Source organism: Melospiza georgiana, chromosome 5 (genome assembly GCF_028018845.1).
Source record: "Melospiza georgiana isolate bMelGeo1 chromosome 5, bMelGeo1.pri, whole genome shotgun sequence".
NCBI lineage: Eukaryota > Metazoa > Chordata > Aves > Passeriformes > Passerellidae > Melospiza > Melospiza georgiana.
Genome location: NC_080434.1, coordinates 23377785 through 23400768, shown reverse-complemented (window position 1 = coordinate 23400768; position 22984 = coordinate 23377785). Strand labels below are relative to the sequence as shown.

Below are 22984 nucleotides of genomic sequence, written 5' to 3'. Positions count from 1 at the left end.
ATCAGGATTTGGGCATCAAAGGATCCCTTGCAGGAATTCCCTATCTTCACAAATACTTTTTCTTTATTTTGAGATCTGGTGTGGCAGCTGTGTTGGTGAAACTGGGGGACAAGAGTGAGGCTGAGGATTTACGTGTCCACTAAGGGCAATTGTCTGAAAAGAGAATGAGTTGTTTAATCCAGGAACAGAGGTACACCAACCAATGTGTAACCTATAAACCAGCAGTTTTAAGAGTTCTTTCTTCTGTAAAGGAATCTCAGTGGTTTAATAATTCTAGTAGCTCTCTCAAAGTTTATCATTTCCCTTTGTTTTGCTGTACCTTCTAGGTTGAGTGTCTCAGCAGCACTTGGCAGAGCTGTGGGTTATTAAACAAACAGCTTCTGAAGGAGGTCATGTATATTATGATCCCATTTTACATGTTTGTGTGAGGGGAGGGAGTCACTGATGTGTGATAGATCTTTGCTGTGTTTGCAGCTTGCCTGTGCAGCAGTATATACACATGTGCACCTCCAAGGCTCCCAGACTTCTTTCTTGCTCTCAGCATATGGTCAGGTGAACCAGAACTTTGGGTTTACTGCCAACAACAGCATTTAGCCCATCCACAGAGTTTACACTTATATTTGTCTTGCTTTTGTCCTCTTGTCATCATTTTCTCAGCGTGGAGCCTCACCTGCCACTGTGAAAAGATGCAAGTAGGGCAGCTGAGAGGCATCCTGCACTTCAGGGCAGCACATCTAACAGAGAGGCACTGCAGACTCCAGTTAATGCCACACGTGGCAGCTACAACATGCCTTCCTGAAGGCATTGACATAATTCTTCTCCTTGTTATTTCCCTGCTGGTGGTGCCTTTGTGTGTGATAGCACGCTTGCTTCCCAGCCTGTTTGCTTCCCATACCTGGCTGTAGTACACTCCAAGACTAATAGCTCTTGTCTTGTGCTGGTTTGCCCTTCTGAAAATAACAAAGTTGCTTTTATAGCCACAAGATAGACACAGGAGCTCTTTTTCTTTTGTGCTGCTTTTAACTGATTTGTGGTAGCAGCTACACCTGTCAATTATATCCTGCTTAGCAACGATATATCCAAAAAAATACTTTGTTGCTTGTTATATTAGAAATTAAATGGCTATACAGAGTCCTGTAATGATTGCAATTTTACTAAGTGTTGTCACTAGAAATTGGAGACCAGATAAATACTTTTGGTACACTTTTCTGGTATGACAAATAACAATTACAGGACATTGCAGTATGCATCTTGTGACAGCTCATTGCACTGCTGAGCGCTGCCAGTTGATTACAGGAATGTACTGGCAGGAGCAGGAGCAGAATGGATGAATACAGTGTGCTGTATTTATCTAATGCCTTTCATCAGTGATGCTTTTGACAGATAGACAGACTGTCAGCACTTTGCACAACACTTTTCCTAATGGTAAAATAAGGAGAAGCTCTCAGCAAGACCCACTGCTGCCTGCCAGGGTGCCTTTCTGCAGAGCTGTGCTCAGCCTGGCTGTTGCAGGGTTTTATTCATCCCCAGGTACAGAGCTTTGTATTTGTCCTTGCTGAATTTCACACTCCATTGCTCCAGCCTTTCTAGGCCCATCTGAACTTCAGCCTGTCCTTGAGCAGGTCCCTCCATGCAATGCCATCTGCAAACTTGACAGGAGGGTGCTTGCTTACCTCCTCCAAGTCACTGGTACAGCCCTGTCCCAGGTTAGACCTCTGGGGTACCTGGTAGCAGCCTGCAGGTGAGAGATGCCATGAGGAGGACAATCCAATTGGGAATTTATCAAACCTGCTTTCCCACACTGCTGTACCTAATGACCACCTTTGGAAACAGGAATATTGTGGCAGGCAGATAGGCAGGCTGCCTTGCTAAAGGTAATCTATGTCAGTGTCTCTAGTCTTGTCCACAAATGAAGTAATTTTAGTGTAGAAGGCAACCAAATTGGTCAGGCATGACTTACTTTTGGTGAGTCGATGTTGAGTGCTGCCTCTAGTCTGCTTTTCCTTCATGTGCTCAGAAATGTGCTAAGGGCTTATTCCTTGAAGTTGCACAACCAGCAGTAATTCCATGAATAATGTTTTTTTCACTTTCTTAATAAAGTCTGGATATTTTCTTTCTTCTGCACCAAGGAATCTCCCCTAGCCTCCTTCACCTTGCAAAAATTAAAGTTGGTGGCCTTGCAAGGACACAGGCTAGCTTTCTCAGCACACTCTGATTTCTATGGATCTAGTGATCCCAATCAATCCCTGCCTTGTCTGGTTGGGATTTACCTGACAACTTACTGCTCATTGTTAGTTGAACCCTGTCACTGTTTGTTGAACATGTCTTCTTGAACTCTGCCTGTAGTCACAAGGGCCTGGGGGACCTTGGTGGGGAAGAGTGAGGCAATGCAGGCACTGAGTGCCTCAGCTGTAGCTGTGATTGCTGTCCCCATCCACAGGGTCACACTCTTGTTCAGCCTTTTAGCTCTGCAAAAGCTGTTCTTGTTACCCTTGAAATCCCTCAAGAGCATCTGCTCTTACTGAATATTTCTCATGCTACCCAGAGTTGCTGGGAAATGTTTCCAAACTCCTCCTGTGAAGATTGTCCGTCTGCTTCCACTGTCTGTATATTGTTTGGTGGGAGGAAGTTCTTTTTGAAATTCTGAGGGGTTTCAGAGTAATTTCAAAGTGTAATGGATTATTTGCTTGCTTTCCCTGGAGAAACCTACCTGGTGTCTATATCTAGACTTCAGGACTGACCTTGAAAATTGTATTAATCCTTATTTCAGTATGTTTATCAAACTTAAGCACATGACCGAAGTACCTTACATTGGTAATACCCCTGACTGCCATTTTTAAAAATATTTACTGCATTCCTTTTGCTCATTGGCTGTAAGGAGGTTTCACATTTTTGCTTACAGCTCAGCCATTTTATATTTAATTTTTCACAACTCTTAGGTGTTTATCTGGACCTGACAATTCTTTTTTTTTACTATTCAGTTGCAATAAGTACCACAATACTTATTGTTCCGATGCCTTAGTCTGCCAGAGTCTCATATTCTTCCTCATAGAACAGGGCATGTCATGGTCCTCTGGTAGAATATCAATACACTTGGTTTCAGGAAATGTTACATGCAGTATCTTGCCTTTGATGATTCCATATATGTACAGATTCTTTGCAGGTTCCCTGTTTAAAAGGAATGCAATCTTGTTGGAGAAAGTGAGATAATTTTGAGAGGTTTTAATACCATTAGTTATTTACTCCTCACAATTACATTTATCCCTTCCTTATAATTACCATATGTTATCTGATTAGAATTTAGCTCTTGGTCCATGTTTTTCTAAGCCCATATGTCTAAACTTCAAATGATTTCTTTTTTACTCAGCTAACATCTAAACTCTTGCCATTGATCTCTATTGATTTCTTCTTTTCCTGCTTTCTGTTTTGTTCATGGCATGCATATCCTGTGAGATGTCATTACTGTTTTCTTCAGTGCCATCCTCATTACACCTAAGAATTTCATTTCTTCCAATCCCCACCCCACAGGGCCATTTTCACTGGCCTTCATATTTACATTTTTTAGAAATACAACTTGGAATTGGATGAGTTTCCTACATTGCTGTTTGCATTTTCTGTGTCTGTAATAAGCTTTTACAATTTGCTATTGCCTTCTTTAAGACAGCATTGAGCTCCTTGATTGTCCTTATGTGTCATCCACTAGATTTGTGCAGTTTATACACAGTTAATTTGTGCTGGGAAAGCTGTAATGGGTTTTAAGCAGTAGACATATTGCAGTAGTTACTTTGAAATTTTAATGAGTGCCATTAAAGAATCAAAGGTACTGGAGAGCAATTCAACAGGAAAGGAAAATAAAAGCCCAGAAGTAAGGAAACTTTAAATGGTTCTAACATACAGTTTTGAAGTTCAAAGCAAGTTTGGTTGACTAAACCCCACTTGGGATGTTTTAGAAACTTTGAAAATGGTTTGAAAATGGTTTATTTATTTTGGTTTATAGAGAAGGATAAGAGTACGTAACAGGTAAAGCAGAACAAATCTATTAGACTAAATAACATGAAAATATGATGAAGAAGCAGTTCATGAAAATGCAGCAGAAATATTCTCATTGCTGAAACTAATACAAGATGTGACCTATGAGATGGATGCACAGTTCAGTGCAGGAGCACCCCCACCAAACTGCCCTGCACAGTGTAACCCAGGAGCGCACAGAGCTGCTCTGTCCAGGTGCTCTGGGATGGATTTCCTGAGTTCAGGTGCTGCCACCAGCTTCCCACAGCAGTGTGTGTGTTTGCACTGTAGGCGGGCGATTCTGATTCCAACATTCCCTGCCTTTCCCTTGCCCCTGCTCAAAGGAGCTTGGCATTTCCCAGCACCCTCTTGCCCCTTCTCTTCCTTTTTCATCCATTTTCACTTTTTTCCACCCCTTCCTTTCTCTTCATATTGCTCTTTGTGTCTTAAATCATCAAAAAAAAAAGGGAGAAAAAGCCCAATAGAAGAAAGTGTCAGGACACCTGTCTTCCTCTGCATTGCCCTTTGTTTGCCTGCAGCTCCTTCCTCTTGAGAAAGTGGATTAAAGCCTCCCGTATCTCTTTTCCTTCCCCACCACTGAAGGTCTCTGCAGGATCTGTCGCGGCAGACGGACATTCCGTACGGCACCGTGCTGGACTCGGCCGTGTACGAGCACGTGCGGGTGAAGGGCATGAACCCCTTCGAGAGGGACAGCATGTACGCCCAGATGTGGCGCATGATCAACAGGAGCAACGGCTCCGAGAACAACGTCCTCGAGTCCACGGCCGGCATTCAGAAGGTACTGGCACCCTTCCTTTGTGCTTCCCTTGGGAGATGCTCTGTGTTGCACCACGTTTGCTTTGCTGTTGCAATCGTGCCTTTAATCAATTCCTGAAAGCCCATTGTGCCTGCACCGATGATTGGGACTTCTCAGGTTTGTGGCATTGAATGGCATTTTAATATCTAAGTGCCTAGACTGTTTGATCCAAAAAGTATTTACAGGTGTTTTTATAGGCGATGGCTGCATTTGTAAGGGTGCAAAACAGGAATAGGAACACTGCACTCAGAACCCTTTTCTCTTCACAGAGAAAAGCAAGGCACAATTCTTCCCAAGAATATTTCTGGGTTTCACATTCTCTGAACCTCAGAGAAAGGAAAAACAATTCTTATCATTTTCCATGCCTGTGTTTGTGCAGAAGTAGAATGCAGTATAGCGATTGTTTACCCAGAGTGATGGTGTTTTGTTTCCTTGGCCTATCAGGGCCAAGTGTTTGTGTGTGTGTGTGTGTGTGTCAGAACTGTCGGCTGACAGTCACAGAATTCAGTGCAGAGTTGAGTGCTTGGCAGATTCAGTTTATATGTAATGTAAGATAGTGTTATATAATATAGAATAATATAGTATAATAAAGTAATTAATTAGCCTTCTGATAAGATGGAGTCAGAGGCATCGTTCTCTCCCCTCGTCAGGGATCCCTGCGAATTCTATGCCCCAGAATACAAGAAATTGATTAGCTTTATTTTGTAGCCTCCTGACACTGAAAATGCTGGCCTTCTGTTGTAGCTCTGGGTCACGTTTGTTTTGAGATACAAAGGCAGGAATGGATGATTTGACTTTAAAAAGAGTCTCAGAAACACATTCTGCAGTAGGTTTGGCAGTGGAAAAACACTTTGAGAGCTTTTTGTAGGCACATTTGTGAATGCAGTACTTCCTTCCCAAATTCTGGCTGACAGCTGCAGCTTTTAAAGAAACACCAGTCCATGAAAGGATTCATTTTAAGAGTCAATATAAGTTGATGAGTGACTGTACACAAGCTTTTCCCCTAGTGTTGTATTTTTATATTCAGACTTCTAAATCAAAACAAAGAAATATAATATTTTGCTGACTTTATTTTAAACTTCAATATGGGACGATTTCTTACAGAAAATATCCATAAGTTGTATTTTCACATTGTTACAATCTCAATTTTTCTGAAAATCCAGATGAACTCTGGTATTTTGTCTCCACCAAAATCCATTGGCCAGGAAAACCTGACATTTCTGATGTTCTCACTCTAGACAGTAACAAGAGAAAAGAGTATGTTAAGAAGAATGATGCAATCACTGGTGAGCTTTTGATAATAGAAGAACTGAAAAATAACAAAGATTATTTAGAGTTTTAAAAATCCCCAACCCAGCCTCTGGATAACCAAGATCATATTTTCTCTTCTGAAGGACTAAACAGCATTAAAAAAGAGGTGGCAGAGGTCCTGGGGAACTGCACTTTTGAAACCCTTTTAGATAAAGTCATAAGCTGAAAGAGCAAGGAAAAAAGGTCTGAAGATTTATTGGCTAGAGGAAATTGCTTTTTTTGAGAGAACATATTTTAGCTCAGTTTGTAAGTGGCTGATAAAGCTGGGATTTGCCTTTTGTATATATATATAAAAAGCCCAAAACCAACAACCTGCCCTCCTTCTGGTTTCTCTTCCCAAGTTATAAAATGAGTTTCAGAAGGCTCAAAAGACCAGAGTACATCAAACACAGCTGTGCTCACTAACGACTTTTAGCTTGAAGAACCAAACAAATTGTATATCCTGCTGGCAGGTAATTCCAGATTACAGTCCTTGAATTTTCATTCTTGGAGATGTGGGAGTTGCTGTCCTAAAACCTACAAACCCAGAAACATCCAAGTTCTTAATTTACCATGCTTTTGCTTCCCAGGAATAGCCAAACAATGATGTCAAAAACTAAGTTGTGTCAAGAGAGCAAGCCAACCAGCTTCCAGTTTTAAAAAAACAGACGTCTTAGGTCTGATACTAATGAACTTTCATCTACCTGTGGGTGCACAATTTCTCCCCTTCCTTCAATTTACAGGAAGAAATTGCACAGAAAAAGATTATTTGCCAGCTGCTGTTCACAAGAAGCTTTTGGGAAGTTGTAGTTGGCCTGCTTGGAAAGAAAGCTGCATAAAGAAAGTGACGTTAAAAGCTGATCTTAGGCAAGGGAAACTAATAATTTAAAAGGTATCTGATAAAAGGCAGAGATTATAATCTCTGTAACACATTTCAAAAAATGAAAACATTTCTTAAAGAATTAATGGGTCCCCTTAGCCTGTTTATATGCTTCATAATGCTCTTCAGGGTCTTTAATGAATTTATCTGGCCACATCAGAGCTATTAACCTGATTATAACCCTGGGCAAGATACACCAACAGGTCTTCCTCTGTGCCTCATTTTATTTCCCCAATTCATCAGCACTAAAGTGTGACTGAACAGCAGCTTGTCCAGGCTGTGTGAGAGCATCACCTCAGCAACCCTTCCTGGGGTGCCAAGTGAGACAGCAGAGATTTAATGAGTGCTCCAGACAGGTACAGGGAAAGGGACTCCCACTCAGCTGGGTAATGACCACGAAGGGGTGGGCACAGGAGGGACCACCATGGGAAACAGCTGTGCAGGGATGCAGTGGACACTCCCATCTTTAGCAGCACCCCTTGCTGCACCACCTCAGAGCTTAAATGAGGTTTGCAAGGAGCCTTCACAGAAGACACTTCCCAAAATATTTTTGTATAATCCCAAAAGTTCTTTCATTTTGTCTTGCTTTTATCCTGACAGCTCCAGTGGAGCTGGCGCTATTTTATTGTGAGGAAAGTAGCAGTCTAATGCTAATGTATATATAAACAGGGGGAAGAGGAGAGAGGCCAACCACTGATTCCCTCAGCACCTCAGCCCCCTCGCTCAGCAGGGCTGCCTGCTTGCTGTACCAGAGTCTTTGTGGGGAGTGGCACCTGTGTGAGTGCAAATACAATGCAGCCAAATGACAGTGATTGCTCAGCCCCACTTTAAATCAGGCATTCTGCTGCTTCGACCTGCTTTTCCTGGCAGGAGGGCAGGGCAGACAAGAGAAATAAGATGGGAAGATCATGCCATTGTAAGTTTTCAGGTTTTGATATTTATTGGTCCTGTTCCTCTCATAAATCAGGTGCATACATATCACTGTGTGTGCTCCTGTTCCATCCATAGTGAACAGCTATAAATACCACAGGTCCAGCTAGAGAGCAGCTGGATAGATTTACCCTGAAGAGAGAGCAGTTTTAAATACCTCAAACAGGAGACAGCCTGAAAAGCACAGGCACTTTAGATATTTTCTTCCACTTATTGTCTCTTCCTGTCTCAAAAGACAGCAAAAAGCTGTTGAAGGTCTGAATATAAGGTAGGGAAGCACTCAGTTGTTTGTCTTCCTGCACTGTCAAATCAAAATGGATGGGGAAGGTAGCTATATTTTTTTTTATAAGCCTGGATTATTCTGGAGAATATTCACTTTTATCTTCCCTTTTTCTTTATTATTCCTAAGTGTTTCATGTGTCTCAAATTGATTTTTCTTTTTTTTGCATAGGTTATGAAATATGCATCTCATTCTGTCCTAGGAATCTCTATTTTTGCGGAAGTTATTTATTCAGAGAGGATTTACAGAGGCCCAAGTCATGCCTGCTTAAACATTCATTGAGGACTCCAAGAAAAATCATTTAGGCTTAAAGATATCACATTACATACCTCTTTATGTCTTCTTAAAAAGCACATTACCCTGCTTAATCCTTTACAAGCACCACAGGCTTTCCTATCCTTGGAACTATTCCCATTTAAAATATAATGAAGCGCTTCTATTGTGCCCCTGTCTGCTCTTTCTTCCCTGGAGTATAATAGTGCCTAATGCCCTATCCTACCCACCTTGTTCCTCTGAACATGATACCATAGCCTACAGCATCTTCATTTTTCTCAGTAGTACAGAGTGGAAAATTCCTTTCCCAGGCAGAATCTGAATGTGTTTGAAACCTCTTCTGTCTATTTAACTCTATCTGTGAAATATTTAGCTGCTAGGGAAACTTGTGAATTATTGCCAGGTGAAGTAATGCTTCTGGATGGTGCATTAAGAGAAACTTGTAGTACTTCCTTTTCAACATGCTCACAATGTCCAAAGGAATTTGGCCTTGAGATCTGGATTTTCTTGTGATCCTAATTGCAATACCAATGGAAGCATGGGAGCCAGTTTGTTTTCCCTGGACACTGTGGATGGCACTTTAACCCTCCTGAAATACTGTAACAGTAAAAATATGTATGAATAGACCATAGCAAAGCTCTGCTAAGGTTATTTGTATGGGGGAAAAAGGGGGTAATAACAATTTGCAATTCTGTGCTAGAGCAAATTATTAATAACTGGCTGTGGATATGTTTAATTTGTTTACAGAAGTAGCAAGATTCTGAAAACTTATCTTGCCAAAAGTCCTCCTGAATTAGTTAATTATCCTGATATACTCACAAATTTGCCATTGGGATTGCCATTCTTTTGGAAGATTCACTGATTGCACCACAGAAAATCCTAGTTAATGTATGGTAGTCCACACATCTTTGTTGTGAACATTTCTGGCCATGGAGTAACCCAACTAGAAAAACTGAAAACAAAAGAGAACCAAGACAGACTTTTGGGGTACTGGATGTGCACCATGACTGAGCAGTTTGACAGTGGCTAAGAAAGGGATAGGAAGCAGAAGAGGTGAGAACATGTAAAAATTCTGGGACAGTTCTCCAGTATATCTCAATACACGAGCGGGCGACCGGCTGTGCTCTGCAGCTCTTGGTCAGAAGGCTAATGATCAACCCAGGCACCAGCTCCCTGCTTCCCTCATTCTGCCTCTGGAGCTGATGCTTCTCGGTCAGATGAGATGTTCTGTGTCTGCTCTATGAGTAATAAGATTGACAAGGCCTTGATATGCTCAGTCCCACAGCTGAAGGTTTGTCTATTCTGCCATTACTGTCTCCTGCACAGTCCATGATTTAGAGCTGACAGGTGCCTGGCAGTACCAAAGGCACTGACTGCCCTTGCTTTGTATTACTGTGGATGGTCTGGCTTTATTTTTTTTTTTTCCCTATAACTCTGTGTATCTTTACTGCCATATCTGGGGCCTTAAAAAACTTACAGCAGTGGTAAAAATTAGAATCCTGACCAGAAATCCCTACAAACACAGTGTGGCGTTACTTTCAGGCATTATCAAAAGGCTAATAGTTATCTGGGTTAGCTCAGGAGCTCAGTGTGTTTGGGAAGTACAATAACTGGTCTCTGGCAGTTTACAGAGCATGAAGCCGATTCTGTGCATAGCTTTGAAAACTAAATGAAAAACTTTTCCTACCACCACATTTTCTCAGAATTCAGGGTATGTCTAACTAAAGGCTTGCTCTCCCTCACCAACACTTCTGAGTTTATAAGAAAGTCTGATCTAACTTTGACTTTCTAGACAGTTTTCACAGGTTTTATCTAGAGTAGAACACCTGTAAAAGTTATTTTATGCAGAGCTGGACTTTATTCAAAAGAATGGGTAAGTCACAATTTGAGTTAGCCAAGATATCAAGAAATGGATCTACATGGACATGTGTTCGTTCAGCCACAAAGCAAGCCAACTGTTGCTGTATTCCTTTGTCTGCAAAGTTTTCTGGAAGGTCTATCTGAGTTCATCTTCTCCTGTTTCATCTTACATGCTACTGAATATACCTCACCCTTTTTGCTGTCCCTGAAATGCCACCCAAGTTACTCCTGACTTCTGTTCAAAGGTCAGTCTGCGTACGCCCGAGTCACTTCAACAACCTCAGGTGTCACTGACACTGACTGCTGTCCTGCTGTGGTGCTGTGACACCTAGAATTCTACCTTCCATGTAGAAGGAAGGCAGAATCTCTTTGCTTGCTCTCTCTCATCTCTCAGTTTTTTGGAGAACTTTCCAGAGCTGTTCAGAAATTTTTGTGGGCCATCCTACATCGAGGAGACCATAGTCTTTTCTATCTCTAACCTATTCCTGTCCCTTAAGTCCAAAAAAATTGGCTCCATGGGGACAAGTTGAAGTTTCACTTCTCTTGAACTGAGCTGATCTTCTTTCATCTGAAATAAAATTTGTGTGTTTTCCTCTGCTGTCTGTTTGTATCTGACCACTAACTTGGTTCAACCTAAAGTCTACAGAAGTTGACTTCATCATCCTAAATTTTCTTTCTGTTGCTGCTGTGTCTAGGTAAGTCTTGCCAATTTATTTTCCACACCATGTCTATGATTTACCCATATGACCTCCAGCCTGTCACTTCAGTAGTTTTCATTGTTATTTTCTGAGGCCTCTATAAAGAATTCTTTTTGCATTTAGTTCCATTGAAAATCCTCCTGGGTCTAAGGAAAAGAAAAAAAAAAAAAAAAAAAAAAAAAAAAAAAAAAAAAAAAGAAGTTGCCTTGACTTTCAAGGCCTTTCATGGTGAATTCTGACTCTCCCTGCAGCTTTCTCATTTCTGAATTGGAAATCATTTGTGTGAGCTTCCAGTGCAACTCCTTTTTCAAGCAAAGTATCTTTATGCTTTCTCTAAGGACCCTTCTGTAAGGTATGTTTTCCCTCAAGACAGTAGTCATGTCTTTCCTTCAAACTCCTTAGCACTCCCCTTTGTTATTGCAGTAACAAACACCCTGACAACCAGGTCTCTGGTGTGCTATGATCACTACCCATCAGCTGAGCAGCTCTGTTTTGTTGCTTCTTTATGCTCTTTCCCTCCCTTTGGTTTATTTTATAGCTGCCAAATCAGAGGGGGGAGAGGAACACACACGATAATCATCTAAATACTGGCATAGGTGGGGTGTGGGGGAAACCAAAGAACTGCTGTACCCCAGATTGAACCAAATTAATGAACACCACCATTATCAGATGAATAGTATTTCTCAAAAAACAATCTCTCTGTGCCTGATCTTTCAGCCTTCATCCTCAAAAGAAAGATACAGACTAACTTCAAAAGATGAGCCTAAGAACTAAAAGTTCTTAACAGTCTCATACAATATAAAAAAATAGGGGGAAAAATAAGATTTTATTGGACAATTGCTCCTTGTTATTTCTCAATTTCTCCAGTTTCAATGGTGCCAGCTACATATTTCTTTTGAATGTTCTCATTGATTAACAACAATATCATTGCATTAATCTCAGAGGCAGTTTTCTAATCTCAAAGTTTTCTGCTTGTTTTCAGATGCTTGTTTGCCTGAAAATTGGTTGTTTAGGACTTTCCCTACAGATATACCCCATCTTCTGTTCAATGATAATTCTCTCTTGAAACATTGCTTCACCTTGCTCTGTCAATGGCTATAAATATACCCTCATCACATGTAACTTGAGGTATCTAATTTAGGTCTCCAAGTTTCTTTCTTTGCTGTTGTAGACAGGCAATTTTCTTCTCTGGAGAGTGGTCAGGAATGCCTAAGATGGCAACCTATTTCTCTTGGTGGCTCATTTTGTACAGTACCTACCAAACAAAGATCATATTCCATGACTAGAAATGGCAGTAAAAATAAGAAACAGCAAAATATACTCTGAGGAGCTAATTTTGCTTCAGTCCTGTAGAATTGCATTTTGCAGAGAGCTGAGTCCAGACTTTTCAGCTGGAGAAAGGATGGATGACAGCCCTTTGAGCATGGGCTGGGGGAGTGAGCCCCATCCTTCATCCTGATGGCCAAATGCAGAGCTCAGTGCTCCACACCTTGGCCTGCGCCTAACCCTGCAGACATCTTTTCACAGGGCAAAACAGTACAGAGAGGAAAACTGATTCCTCTGTGAGTGGAGATTTCACCTGGTGTTTTTCTGATGTGGAACTGGACTAATTAAAGTGGACTCATGAGGAAAACATCCAGAGTGCATCCTGATGGCAAGAGCACAGCTCTGAAGGAGTGTAGGGGCAGCTGCCACTATCAGGCCAGGGTGCACTGTCAGCCATTGGGTCTGAAATAGCCCTCAAGAACGTGCAAAAAGTGGAATTTTTTGTGTGTTAGTAGAACTAATTGTGTGTGAAATAGCCCCCAGTCTCCAGATGCTGAAATAAGAAATAGCACTTTGGGGTTTTTTGGTTTTGTTGTTTGTTTGTTGGTTGTGTTTTTTTGTTATTTCTGGAGAACTCTGGATGTGTCTGATAAGTAGGCAAGGTGGGAACACTTGTGGCTTCCTGTGTGAGGACTTTGTATCGATTTTGGTGCTGAGCACTTTGGGAATTGCTGCCAGACTGGAATGTATCCCCATTTGTTTCCATGGCCCCACCACATCTGAATAGCATAATCCCAAGCATTATATATGGCAGACTTTCATTTCTGAATAACTAAGCAGCATGAATGCTGCTTTCATTTGCACTGGCAGGTGATTAATTGTAAAAATTCTGAGTTCTGTCCTGAAGCTGGGATTTTTATGGGATCAAAAATTTTGGAAGGTATCAGGGAGTAAGAAAGCTGACAATTGGGAAATAATTTAAGAAAAAGGGTGCATTTTCAGTCAGTGGTTGTAAAAGCTGAGCATGAGCATGTCAGGATAATGCTCACAGGAATTTTTTTACTAGAATTATTTGTTGCCTAATTTTTCTGAGCTGGTCACACTCTGTTAGGGAGGCATCTGTTAGAAAGGATGGTTTAAACAGAAAAAGATGCTGAACCCACCTCTACAAATGACTTTGCGCATATTTACATCTAACAGAGCAATGGTGTTGTCATATTTTGTAAAAGAAAAGGTTTGTGAGTATTTAGTAGGTGATGAGTGCATTTATTATGCATTAGCACGAGAGAGGTCTGAAAGAGAAACAGCCCTCCTGGGTGCTGTTACACACCCTCTCCTGAGTAACACACAGGATTTATTAAAGGGTACAAGACTGGAAATGTCTTCACAGATATATTTGTAGCAAAATGGAAGTTCTGCTGCATGTTGCTCTCTCAATTAAAACCAAAGTTTATCTGCTGCAGGGGCCACGAAGGGTTTAGGAGATGCAGATTCTTTGGGGCAGAAAGGTACTGAGGGGTCAGTTCAGTAAGGTTTCAGTGCTCATTTGGGCCCTGCTGATGGAGTGATGTTGGTTTTGGTGTGGCATCTTAGAGCGAAAATATGCTGGATATATATAAAATGAAAAAGCAATGCAAGCAAACTTCTGCTAGATAATAAAGGTTTGTAACTTTTTCCAAGCCATAAATCTACCTCTAATGCTGTTGCTAGAATTTTATATGCTGCCTTCCCAGGCTCTTCAGTCTGTGGCATTGCCTCACAAAAAAGGTTGTGACCAACAGCTTTAAATGACCAAAAACTGTATGATGAGGGATGAGCAAGCTGTGCTGAGGTGCCTCAGTGCAGTGAACCTCCTCCTGTGTCAGCAGCTTGTGGGGGGATATTCCCTTCTTTGGATTTTTGAGTAGCATGTTCATTGCTTTTTATTAAACCAGAGGGACTCCTGATGGAAGCTGCAAACTGCCAGGCATGTTTTCCTAGTCTGGTCACATCAGATATGGGTCGTGGCTGTGCAATCTGTAGGGAAGCACAGCTTGGGATGAACAAAAAAAAAAAAAACTTGAAGTTATTTATTTACTTCTTCAGGTTACTTCTTGCAGATACTTTCCTATGGGAGGGTGACAAAAGATTTGAATTTGTGCCATATTTCTGTCAAAAATTGCTACATTATTTTGCATTCTTGTTGTCCTGACAAAGAGTAGTTTGGTATTTGGAGCATTCTTGTATGGCTACAGGGGACACACAAGTTTTCAGGCATCTGTTATTCTGGTCCTGTGAGCTCTTATTTCTCCATTTTATCTCCATTAACTTAGTGCTTTTCCTGCAGAGGTTCTGTAACATTTCTAGGTTGATGAAGATTAATAACACCACCCTCCCAAGAGTGTCTGGGGACTGCACAGACTCTTACACAAGCTCCAGCAAGCTCTGCTTTTTCTTTTCCTTCTGAATTCTCACTTCACTTGGTTTCCTCCCTCTTACTTTTTCATTTGTCTGGTTTTTGACCCCCTGTCCCTTTTGTTTGGATAACAGCAGCTCCAACTTTTCCCCAGATCTCTAATTTCTTTCTTCTTTCCACCTTTCACCTCTCCACACTGTTACACATCCCCTTAGTTATCTCCATCAGCTTACAATTTTTCACCATTGATCTGTGCAACAATTTCCATTTGCAGTCAGATGGAGCATTCCCAAACTCCAGCTGCCACTTTGAAGCCCAGTTGCAGGCTCCTGGCATGGTGGGCTGCTCTGGGGATGTATCACACACAAAGAGGGGAAATGCAGGCTCTGTCTCATGATCAGTAGATGGAGGCAGGAGAGCACACTCTTGCTCCAGGCACAGAACTTGGTGGTGTATTCTCTTTCTTGCTTAAATGTTTCTGGCTATCATTTTTGTGTATTAGCATATTTTAATAATACCCAAATACTCTGTGATGCATTGACAAATGCAAAAGATGGGATCAAATGTCAGGTTGTTTAAAGGATATGTGCAACAGGAAAGAGAGATGAATAGAAATAATGAGAGAGTGCATTTTATACATCCCCTATGTTCCAGCCTTAAAGCATGACTTTGTGAGGCTGCAAGTCTAAAATCATGAGAGAAGCATAAGAGGTAACAGGGGGATCTTGTCTCATGTTTTTGGAGCTGCTATACCAATCACTCATCAAACAGTTTTGATAGCTTTAGCTAATTTCTGTTCAACACCTTGTTAGTAAACAAACAAAATATCTGCTGCAGAGACCAGCAAATGCAATTGCAGTGAGTAGATCCACTGTAAGACACTTAACAGTGCCTTGTGAAATGATTCAGGATTTTTCCTTCTGAAACTGTTACAGCTGGAAGTCAGAGAAAAGAAAAAAGTGGATAGATGAGGACAGCCCGCATCTGCTCCAACAGCAAATTTTTTCAATATCATCCATGAATAGTCAATACATTAATAAACATATTGTTAAGCAATGACATGCTAGTTAAGTAATAAGAATGGCACAGGAAAATTAAATTGCAAACTAAAAAGCACTATCAGAACACTTGGGAAAATCAACCTTTCTAGTCTCTAAAGTGTTTAAGTATCAAGCCTCTAAGATATCAGAATATATAATGAAAAGAGATGATTACCCTTAAAGTCATCCTAGTCTCAAACCAGGAGAGTTTAAGATACCATGGAGAGAAATAAAACCCAACAAAGTGTAATTTTTCAAATGCAAAGGAGGAACCCTCTGCATCCACAAAATGGTGGTTGTTTTAAAAACTCCAGGTCTGTGCTTCTAAATACCTGTGTGCATTTGACTGCACATAGAAGATTTACAGCCAGAGAGATCTCTAATATCTAACCTGAAAACAGGTCTGGTCTGGGAGACAGGAGACTGAGCAGACTTTTGCTGCTGGCTGCTTTTTGACAGTCATTTCAATATATATAGTGGGAAATATTCTGGTAAAACTGCATTCTCTTGGAATATATCATTTTATTGATTCATTTCAATCAATTCAACTTATTCATTTATTCACAGTGTTAGAAGGAAAAAGCAAATTATGTTGTGTTTAAGGAGGGAGAGAGGAGAAAGGGGACCAGTTTGAAGCAGATCAGGTGGTCATCCTGGGCAATTGACATACAAAAGCAATTCCTCAGAGGCATACCAGAACCCATGATTAACTTTTGTGGGATTAAACCATGCTCATGCCAACAAAACCCTGAGGCTGGGATGTTTAGGGGGTTATTTCTTCAAAGGATAATTCCGGTAAGCAGAAAGTCCCCTCTGCACGAGGTGTCAGGCTGCACCTCGTGCACCATGGTCTGGTGTCACCATGTGAGCAGAGGCTCTTGGAGGTGCTTTGCTTTTCCATCCTGAAGTGTGTAAACTATAAATGTAAAGCTAAAGTTCTTCTGTTAAATAAGCAGAATGTTTCCTTAGGCTGAGGAGTAGTTATAATTGTGGTTTTTCCACCTTTTATTCTCTTTAGTAAATTGCCATCAAGCAGTTTATGTCTCCTTGCAGTTGAATTAGGTGGCAGAGTTGTCCAGTATGAAATTGTGACTACAATAAATTGAGTTTCTTTTCAAGAGCCAAGCTATGGGAGGAGAGCATTAAAGTGCCACGTGGAGTATTTTAAGAAGCATTTTAACTAGACTGTAATCACATATCATTCTTCTATTCTTTTGCATGAAATAACTGCTCTAGATAGGCTGCACAACTCCCTTCCTGAATTACAATGGCAGGAGAGAATTGTTTACTATTCCCAGCTCTAAAGCTTTCCTGCTGCATGGGGGCTGATTGGTGTTTATGGCTGTTTGCAGAAGGGCTATTTAATCAAATAAAACAGACCCCATTCCCCACTGAATGTAAGAGAGGGAGAGATATCAATCCCAGGGGCTGTATCGAGATGGGTGGAAAACACAATGCATCTGTAATGAAAAACCCAGCAGATATCAGCTGCATTATAAAAGTCTGTAAGGGTTCTGGTCATAGCATCAATCAAAGGGTGGAAGATGGTGTTGTTCTGTCTCTCTGACCTCAGAGCAGGATTTCATTGTAATGCAGCCATGGTTTAACCCCAGCTGGCATCACAGCCCCGCACAGCCACTCTGTCACTTCCCGTCATTTCAGGATGAGGGAAGAGAATCAGCAGAGTAAAAGTGAGAAAACCCATGTCTTGAGATAAAGACAGTTTAATAAGTAAAGAGAAAGCCACAAAAGCCATCAAAGCAAAACATGGAGTCTGTTCCCCGCTTCCCACCGGCAGGCAGGAGTTCAGCCATCCCCAGGAAAGCAGGGCCCACGTGTAACAGGCACTTGGGAAGGCCAACACCATCCCTCTGAATGTTCCCCCTTCTTCCCCTGGCTCCACATGCCCAGCATGATGTCACATGGGGTGGGATGTCCTTGGGCCAGCTGTTCCAGCTGTGCCCCCTCCCAGCTCCTCATACACCCCCAGCCCCCTCATGGTGGGGTGCTGGGAGGGGCAGGAAAGGCCTTGACACTGTGCAAGCTCTGCTCAGCTGTAATGAAAATATCCCTGTGCTATTGGCACTGTTTGCAGCAGAAGTCCAAAACACAGCCCATACTAGCTGCTATGAAGAAAATTAACCATCCCAGTCAAAACAAAGATAAACACTTTTCTAGCAATTCTCGCCCTGTAAGTAAACAAATCTAGGGCATGGCCCCTTCCCTTTAGTGACTCTTGTTCCTGACTCTCTCTAACACAAATTCCCAAGGAACCTCTAAATTTCTCTTCAGTCTTCCATTCAGTCCTGGATGCAGTTCTTTAATACTCTGTTTTATAAGAAATTGATGGCCAAGACATGTGTTGTGATTGATATAAGATACCGCAACATAACTTGGTCCAAAAAAGGTCTGAATTTGTTACCTCTGGAAGACACTGAAAACAACACTTTGTGTCCTGCAGCATGGAGAAATGGCATGGCCTTGCTTTCTAAACTGCATGTGGTCAGAAAAATGTGACAAAGCCAAGTTTGAAAACCTTTACATTTTGTTTCACACCTGGCAGGAGTTCTGAGCACAGTCATGTTTTATGTGACATTAAAGTATGCACTTGAGAGCTGCTGGGCTGGGAACAATACTCTGTCACCTCATTCATGGGTTTTCACTGAGAATTGGTACAATAGAGGGACACCAGTCTGCTCATCCCTCAAAGAGGGGAGGCTCACAGCCAGTGCATGCTCAAAAGCAAAATTTGACATGAAAAATATTAGGTGGCCATCAGCAGCACTATCTAAAGGATCAAAAATTTGGCCTCAAGTGCTAACATTTTTCCCAAGTCATGTCTTTACACTCAAGTTGTTGTATGAATCTCTTGGACTCCAAATGTTGCGTTTCACAGCATAGTCAGGAGGCAGCACACAACAGTGTAGGTGCACATCTGGCAGGTGTAAACAGCAAAAGCAGGAATGTTTCCTCACAAAAGGAAAATGTGAGCATTGGTTAATGAATGTTTGCAAAGTGCTTCCAGTCCTTCAGACTATGCTATTATTGAACTGAACATCTTTGATTGTGCTATGGCTGTGCTGAAAGCTAAATGAAGGAGCTGGTTTTCTTTAAACAGTATCTTATTCTTGATTAGAGGGATTATTAAATCGTTTCAGATGTAACAAAGTGAGCAGCAGATGGAACACAGCAAATACAGGGGAAAAATGTGAGATTTCAAAAAAGAATCGAACTAGGCAAACCCAGAAGTAATTCAAAAGAGTTCATACCAAAATTCTGGCTAATATAATGACATATAGCATATTTCTGTGAATTATAACAGTTGTAGAAAATATTCAGGATATTATTTTGTGTTTTGATACATGCCAATAGCAATCTTGAGTTAGAGAATTGTACTTCTGAAGACATCCTCTCATGTATGGTTTTGAGAGTCTCCCCACCTTTTTAGACACTATGGTGATTTTGAAAAATTTAAATTTAGTGGAATGAAAATACCTGCCAAGCATGTAGCTAAAAATCACATAATTTTTTTTTGTATCTGATGGATTTTGCTACGCTTCTTGCTGTACCTCTCTCTCCCCAAACTAGTCTCCTGCTTTATAAGATCTTGAATTGCCCAATTTAGCCTTTAATCATCTGGCTTCTCCATCTTCCTCCAACATCCCACCAAAGGTTTTCTCTGTCTTCCTACCATACCCTTTCTCATTTCTTCAACGTTAATTTCTCCCTACATCCAACATGAAAAATCTTTAGCTCAAATTTGGCATCCATTGGAAACAGTCATTGGTAGACCTCAGCCCAATTTGTATTTCCATTCACCAATTGCAAACTGGCTTGGCTGCTGCAAACCTTGTGAACAGAGTTGCAAAGGGGAAATCTCCTGACAGCAAGAATTATTAAACATAATCTTATATCACATCCACATCCACTCCTGGCTGAATGAAGACAAATTACAACCAAATAACAAAGCTTGCAGAAGGTTTGTTTTGAATTTCTTTCTGGTACTAGTCCAAGGCCTGGTGGAGTTTCTTCAGTCCCCATAGAGTTTCCTATGGTGCACTTTAAGACTATACTGCATCAAATTGTATCCTTTCAGCACTTATATTGCCCATCTTCCCTTTATTTTAGTTATTACTATTCCATAAATATTTTAAGCTAAGAGGAGATGACAAGTCTCATGTAAATTTTTAAACTGCAGTTTTGATCTCACCTTTATCACGTTATTCTCAACTGGTAGATTTCTTTTTTTTTTTTTTTTATTATGCTGTTGTAATATTTTTACAATCTGTGATTTATGTCATTCATTCAGCTCATGCATTGCCAGACCTAAACTCTAGTGTGTGCCCCATGCAGGGACAGAGTAAGCCCATTGATCTGATTATTAGTTAATCACCAGCTGCCAAATGTAGATGCCTGTATTGGGCCTCAGATTCCCATTGTACTTGCATTATTCAGCTCTAAATAATTTGAAATACGACAAAAAGGAATAAGTGCAACTCAAAAGAAATTTCAAAAGAGACAAGAGAAAATATTATTGTCATTTTACCTTCTTCAGCTCTAATATAATATGTTCTTCAGAGATATGTCATCCGTAAGATAAAGGGAATATACTTTTCTGGCATTTTATTTACTCTGCTTTGTTATATACATGTTGTGAGTTAAAGTTTTTCCTAAAATTTAATGATACTGTATTGGACTTGACATAGATGTAGGAATAGTATTTTACCTTTGTGTCTGATGATGATTTTATAGAGCTGCACACAGAAAGGAGCTGTATCTGCCCCCAGAGCACTGCACAGCTGCAAGGCTGTTTGTACAGATGCAGGCATGCAGCTGCTTTCCCTGAAAACTTGGTCAGGCACTTAGCACCAGTGTGTCAGAAGCTGTGTAGCATCTTTTAGTACCCCTTAACAAGTGAAGAGAAAATTTGTGTCATCGTTTTCCATTTAAAAATCCATGCTGAAGGAACAAGGAACGTGACAATAATATAGAACTGGGCAAGTAAATTATTATTTTTCTGCTTTGGCAGTCAGTAAAGGCCTTTCTCCACCCTTGCTGCTGTGCTGGCAGCTCATGTGTTCCTGTGCAATGCAGTACCTAATTTTTTGAGAGCCAGAGAAAAACTGCAGTTCTTCTCTGCAGTTAGTATACATGTGTCCAACACAATGTCCTTCTCATGGGAGAGTCCTGTAAGAGAAGTTGTTTTTAAGTTAGATTGTGATGTAAATGTAGCTAGCAAGCAACAGCTGTGTAGACATTCATTCTTTAGACATAGTCCAACTTGTTTTTTAGTGAAATAAATAAGACAACACTGATGAGAATATATTTCCTAACAAGGTGGTGGCCTTTTTCAAGCCATCCCTTCACAGATGCTGGGTGATAGCAGCTACACATTGGATGAAGTGCTAAAATATTGAGTCTATGATTTTATTATGATGCTATTGCGTGTGGTTTTCAATTTCCTTTCCCTCAGTTTGGTGCTAACTAATGAAATTATTTCGTTCACTCAAGTAAGATCTTTACTGGTGTACATGATTGGTTGGGCACTTAGCTGTTCACACTGCATGCACAAATTCCTGATTTGCAAGTGCATTGTTCAACTAAGAAAATCGCAGTTTATGTTCCTGATTCTAGCTGAAATGCTCCTTCATTTTAAAATGGCAAATAAGTTCTGATTACCTTGTATCTTCATTATGAAATTTTCTTCTCCTTCATAAGTACTTTAACTCTACTTTTCTCATCACTCATTTCAAAAATACCTTGGCTGCCTTTGTATTAACGTTGTAGGACTAGGACAAGTAGTTGATTTTAACCTGATTGTACTCTATTTGTATACCCAGTGACAGGGGGTATACAGATCAAATTCAAATTAAAAAAATAAGTAAGACTGAGTGACCAATTGTAATGTGTGTTTACCAAAGAACTATCCTGGTTTATGATACAGTGAGATTTCTCAGCATATTTTGTCCAAGTTTGAATCTGACCGGCTTAGGCGACACATAAAGAGACATAAATTTCCATGATTTATTATACTTGGAGGAAGTCAAGAATGGAGCAGGAAACACAATTGCTTACTGTTTCTATTGATACATATTTAGATTTTTATAAGATGGCTAAAATCATGGCTCAAGTAAACCAGAGTGAATTATCATTAGGGATTTATTCACTGGAATATAATCATAATTGAAACTGAAACTGTAAGGAAGAAGGTATTTTATAAAATACTGTGTAGTTTCAAAAGCACTAAAATTGTCAACATGTCATCATAGGATATAATAATATTCAATTATAATCTCTTTTATCAAAATGGATTATTTTTTTTTCATTTTGAAATGTTAATCCATTGCAGGGAAAGTAATTCCAATTGAAGTCCACTTTTTGGAATAAAATATTCTCCAGTTTGGATTTTTTTTACTGTTTTTGGTACAAAAATTTGGAATGTTTTTCCTTAATTCAAAATCTTGAAATTCCTTGTGCAGGAAGATAACTAATTTCTGTCCAGCTCAATCTATCACTTTCAGCAATTAAAAGTTCTGTGTTTAAAATTACATCTCTGAATTTCAATAGTCCCACGTAGGAATTTCTCTTGACTCCTGTTCCAGGAGAAAGAAAGGATTAAAAATCATTCATGAAAAATACTGGTTCTGAGTGACTCCTCGAGCTCAGGTGATTGTTTTTCAGTAATTTATTTCTTTTCAGATAATGTTTGGCAGCTGTTTCTCAGTGCTGTCATCTGTAACTGATTTCTGGCACCTGAGCTATGGTGTGGGCAGGTCAGGATGAATTGGAAGCAAATATAAGGGAAGTGTGTGAGTTGCACTGCACTTGTTATTTACAAAGGTGTGCCAAATGAATGTTACAGCCCTGGATAAGTGGAAATTCTTGTGGCCAGAGATGAACTGCTCTGTATGTTTGAAGGCAAAGGCTGTGAGTATTTCACTGTGTAAAGATGAAAAAGCTCAGCTATCTCCTGAAATTACAGGAGCAGTAAACAGTAAATCCCTGGATGGCTGTGGAGAATGTTTAGGAGCTGTTTCACTATTTTGGGTGCTGTCTGAACTTGAAACTCCTTCTGTGTACTGTTTACATCTTTATTTACCTTTGCACATACAGAGCTTGGGTGCCTGCTCCTTTGTCTGGCCTTGCTCTGCCTGGCAGCCCTGGCTTTGCCCTGTGAGTGACTCCAGCAGCATTATTTGTATTCTCTGTTTTGTCTGAGGGGTTTGACTTGCTAGTTTGTGACTGCA

At 40.5% G+C, this 22984-nt stretch overlaps 1 protein-coding gene across 4 annotated transcripts in view; it reads left to right on the top strand.

Moving 5' to 3' along the window:
• Window positions 1–22984, top strand: part of GRID2 (glutamate ionotropic receptor delta type subunit 2) — a 678620-nt gene that overhangs the window by 581346 nt on the left and 74290 nt on the right. For all 4 annotated transcript variants that reach the window (XR_009114469.1, XM_058024557.1, XM_058024555.1 and 1 more), the window contains exon 13: window positions 4612–4807. Coding sequence is in view for 3 of the 4 variants with exons in the window: in XM_058024557.1 (XP_057880540.1) it covers window positions 4612–4807 (196 nt within the window). In the remaining variant the exon portion in view is untranslated. The remainder of the gene's footprint in view (window positions 1–4611; window positions 4808–22984) is intronic.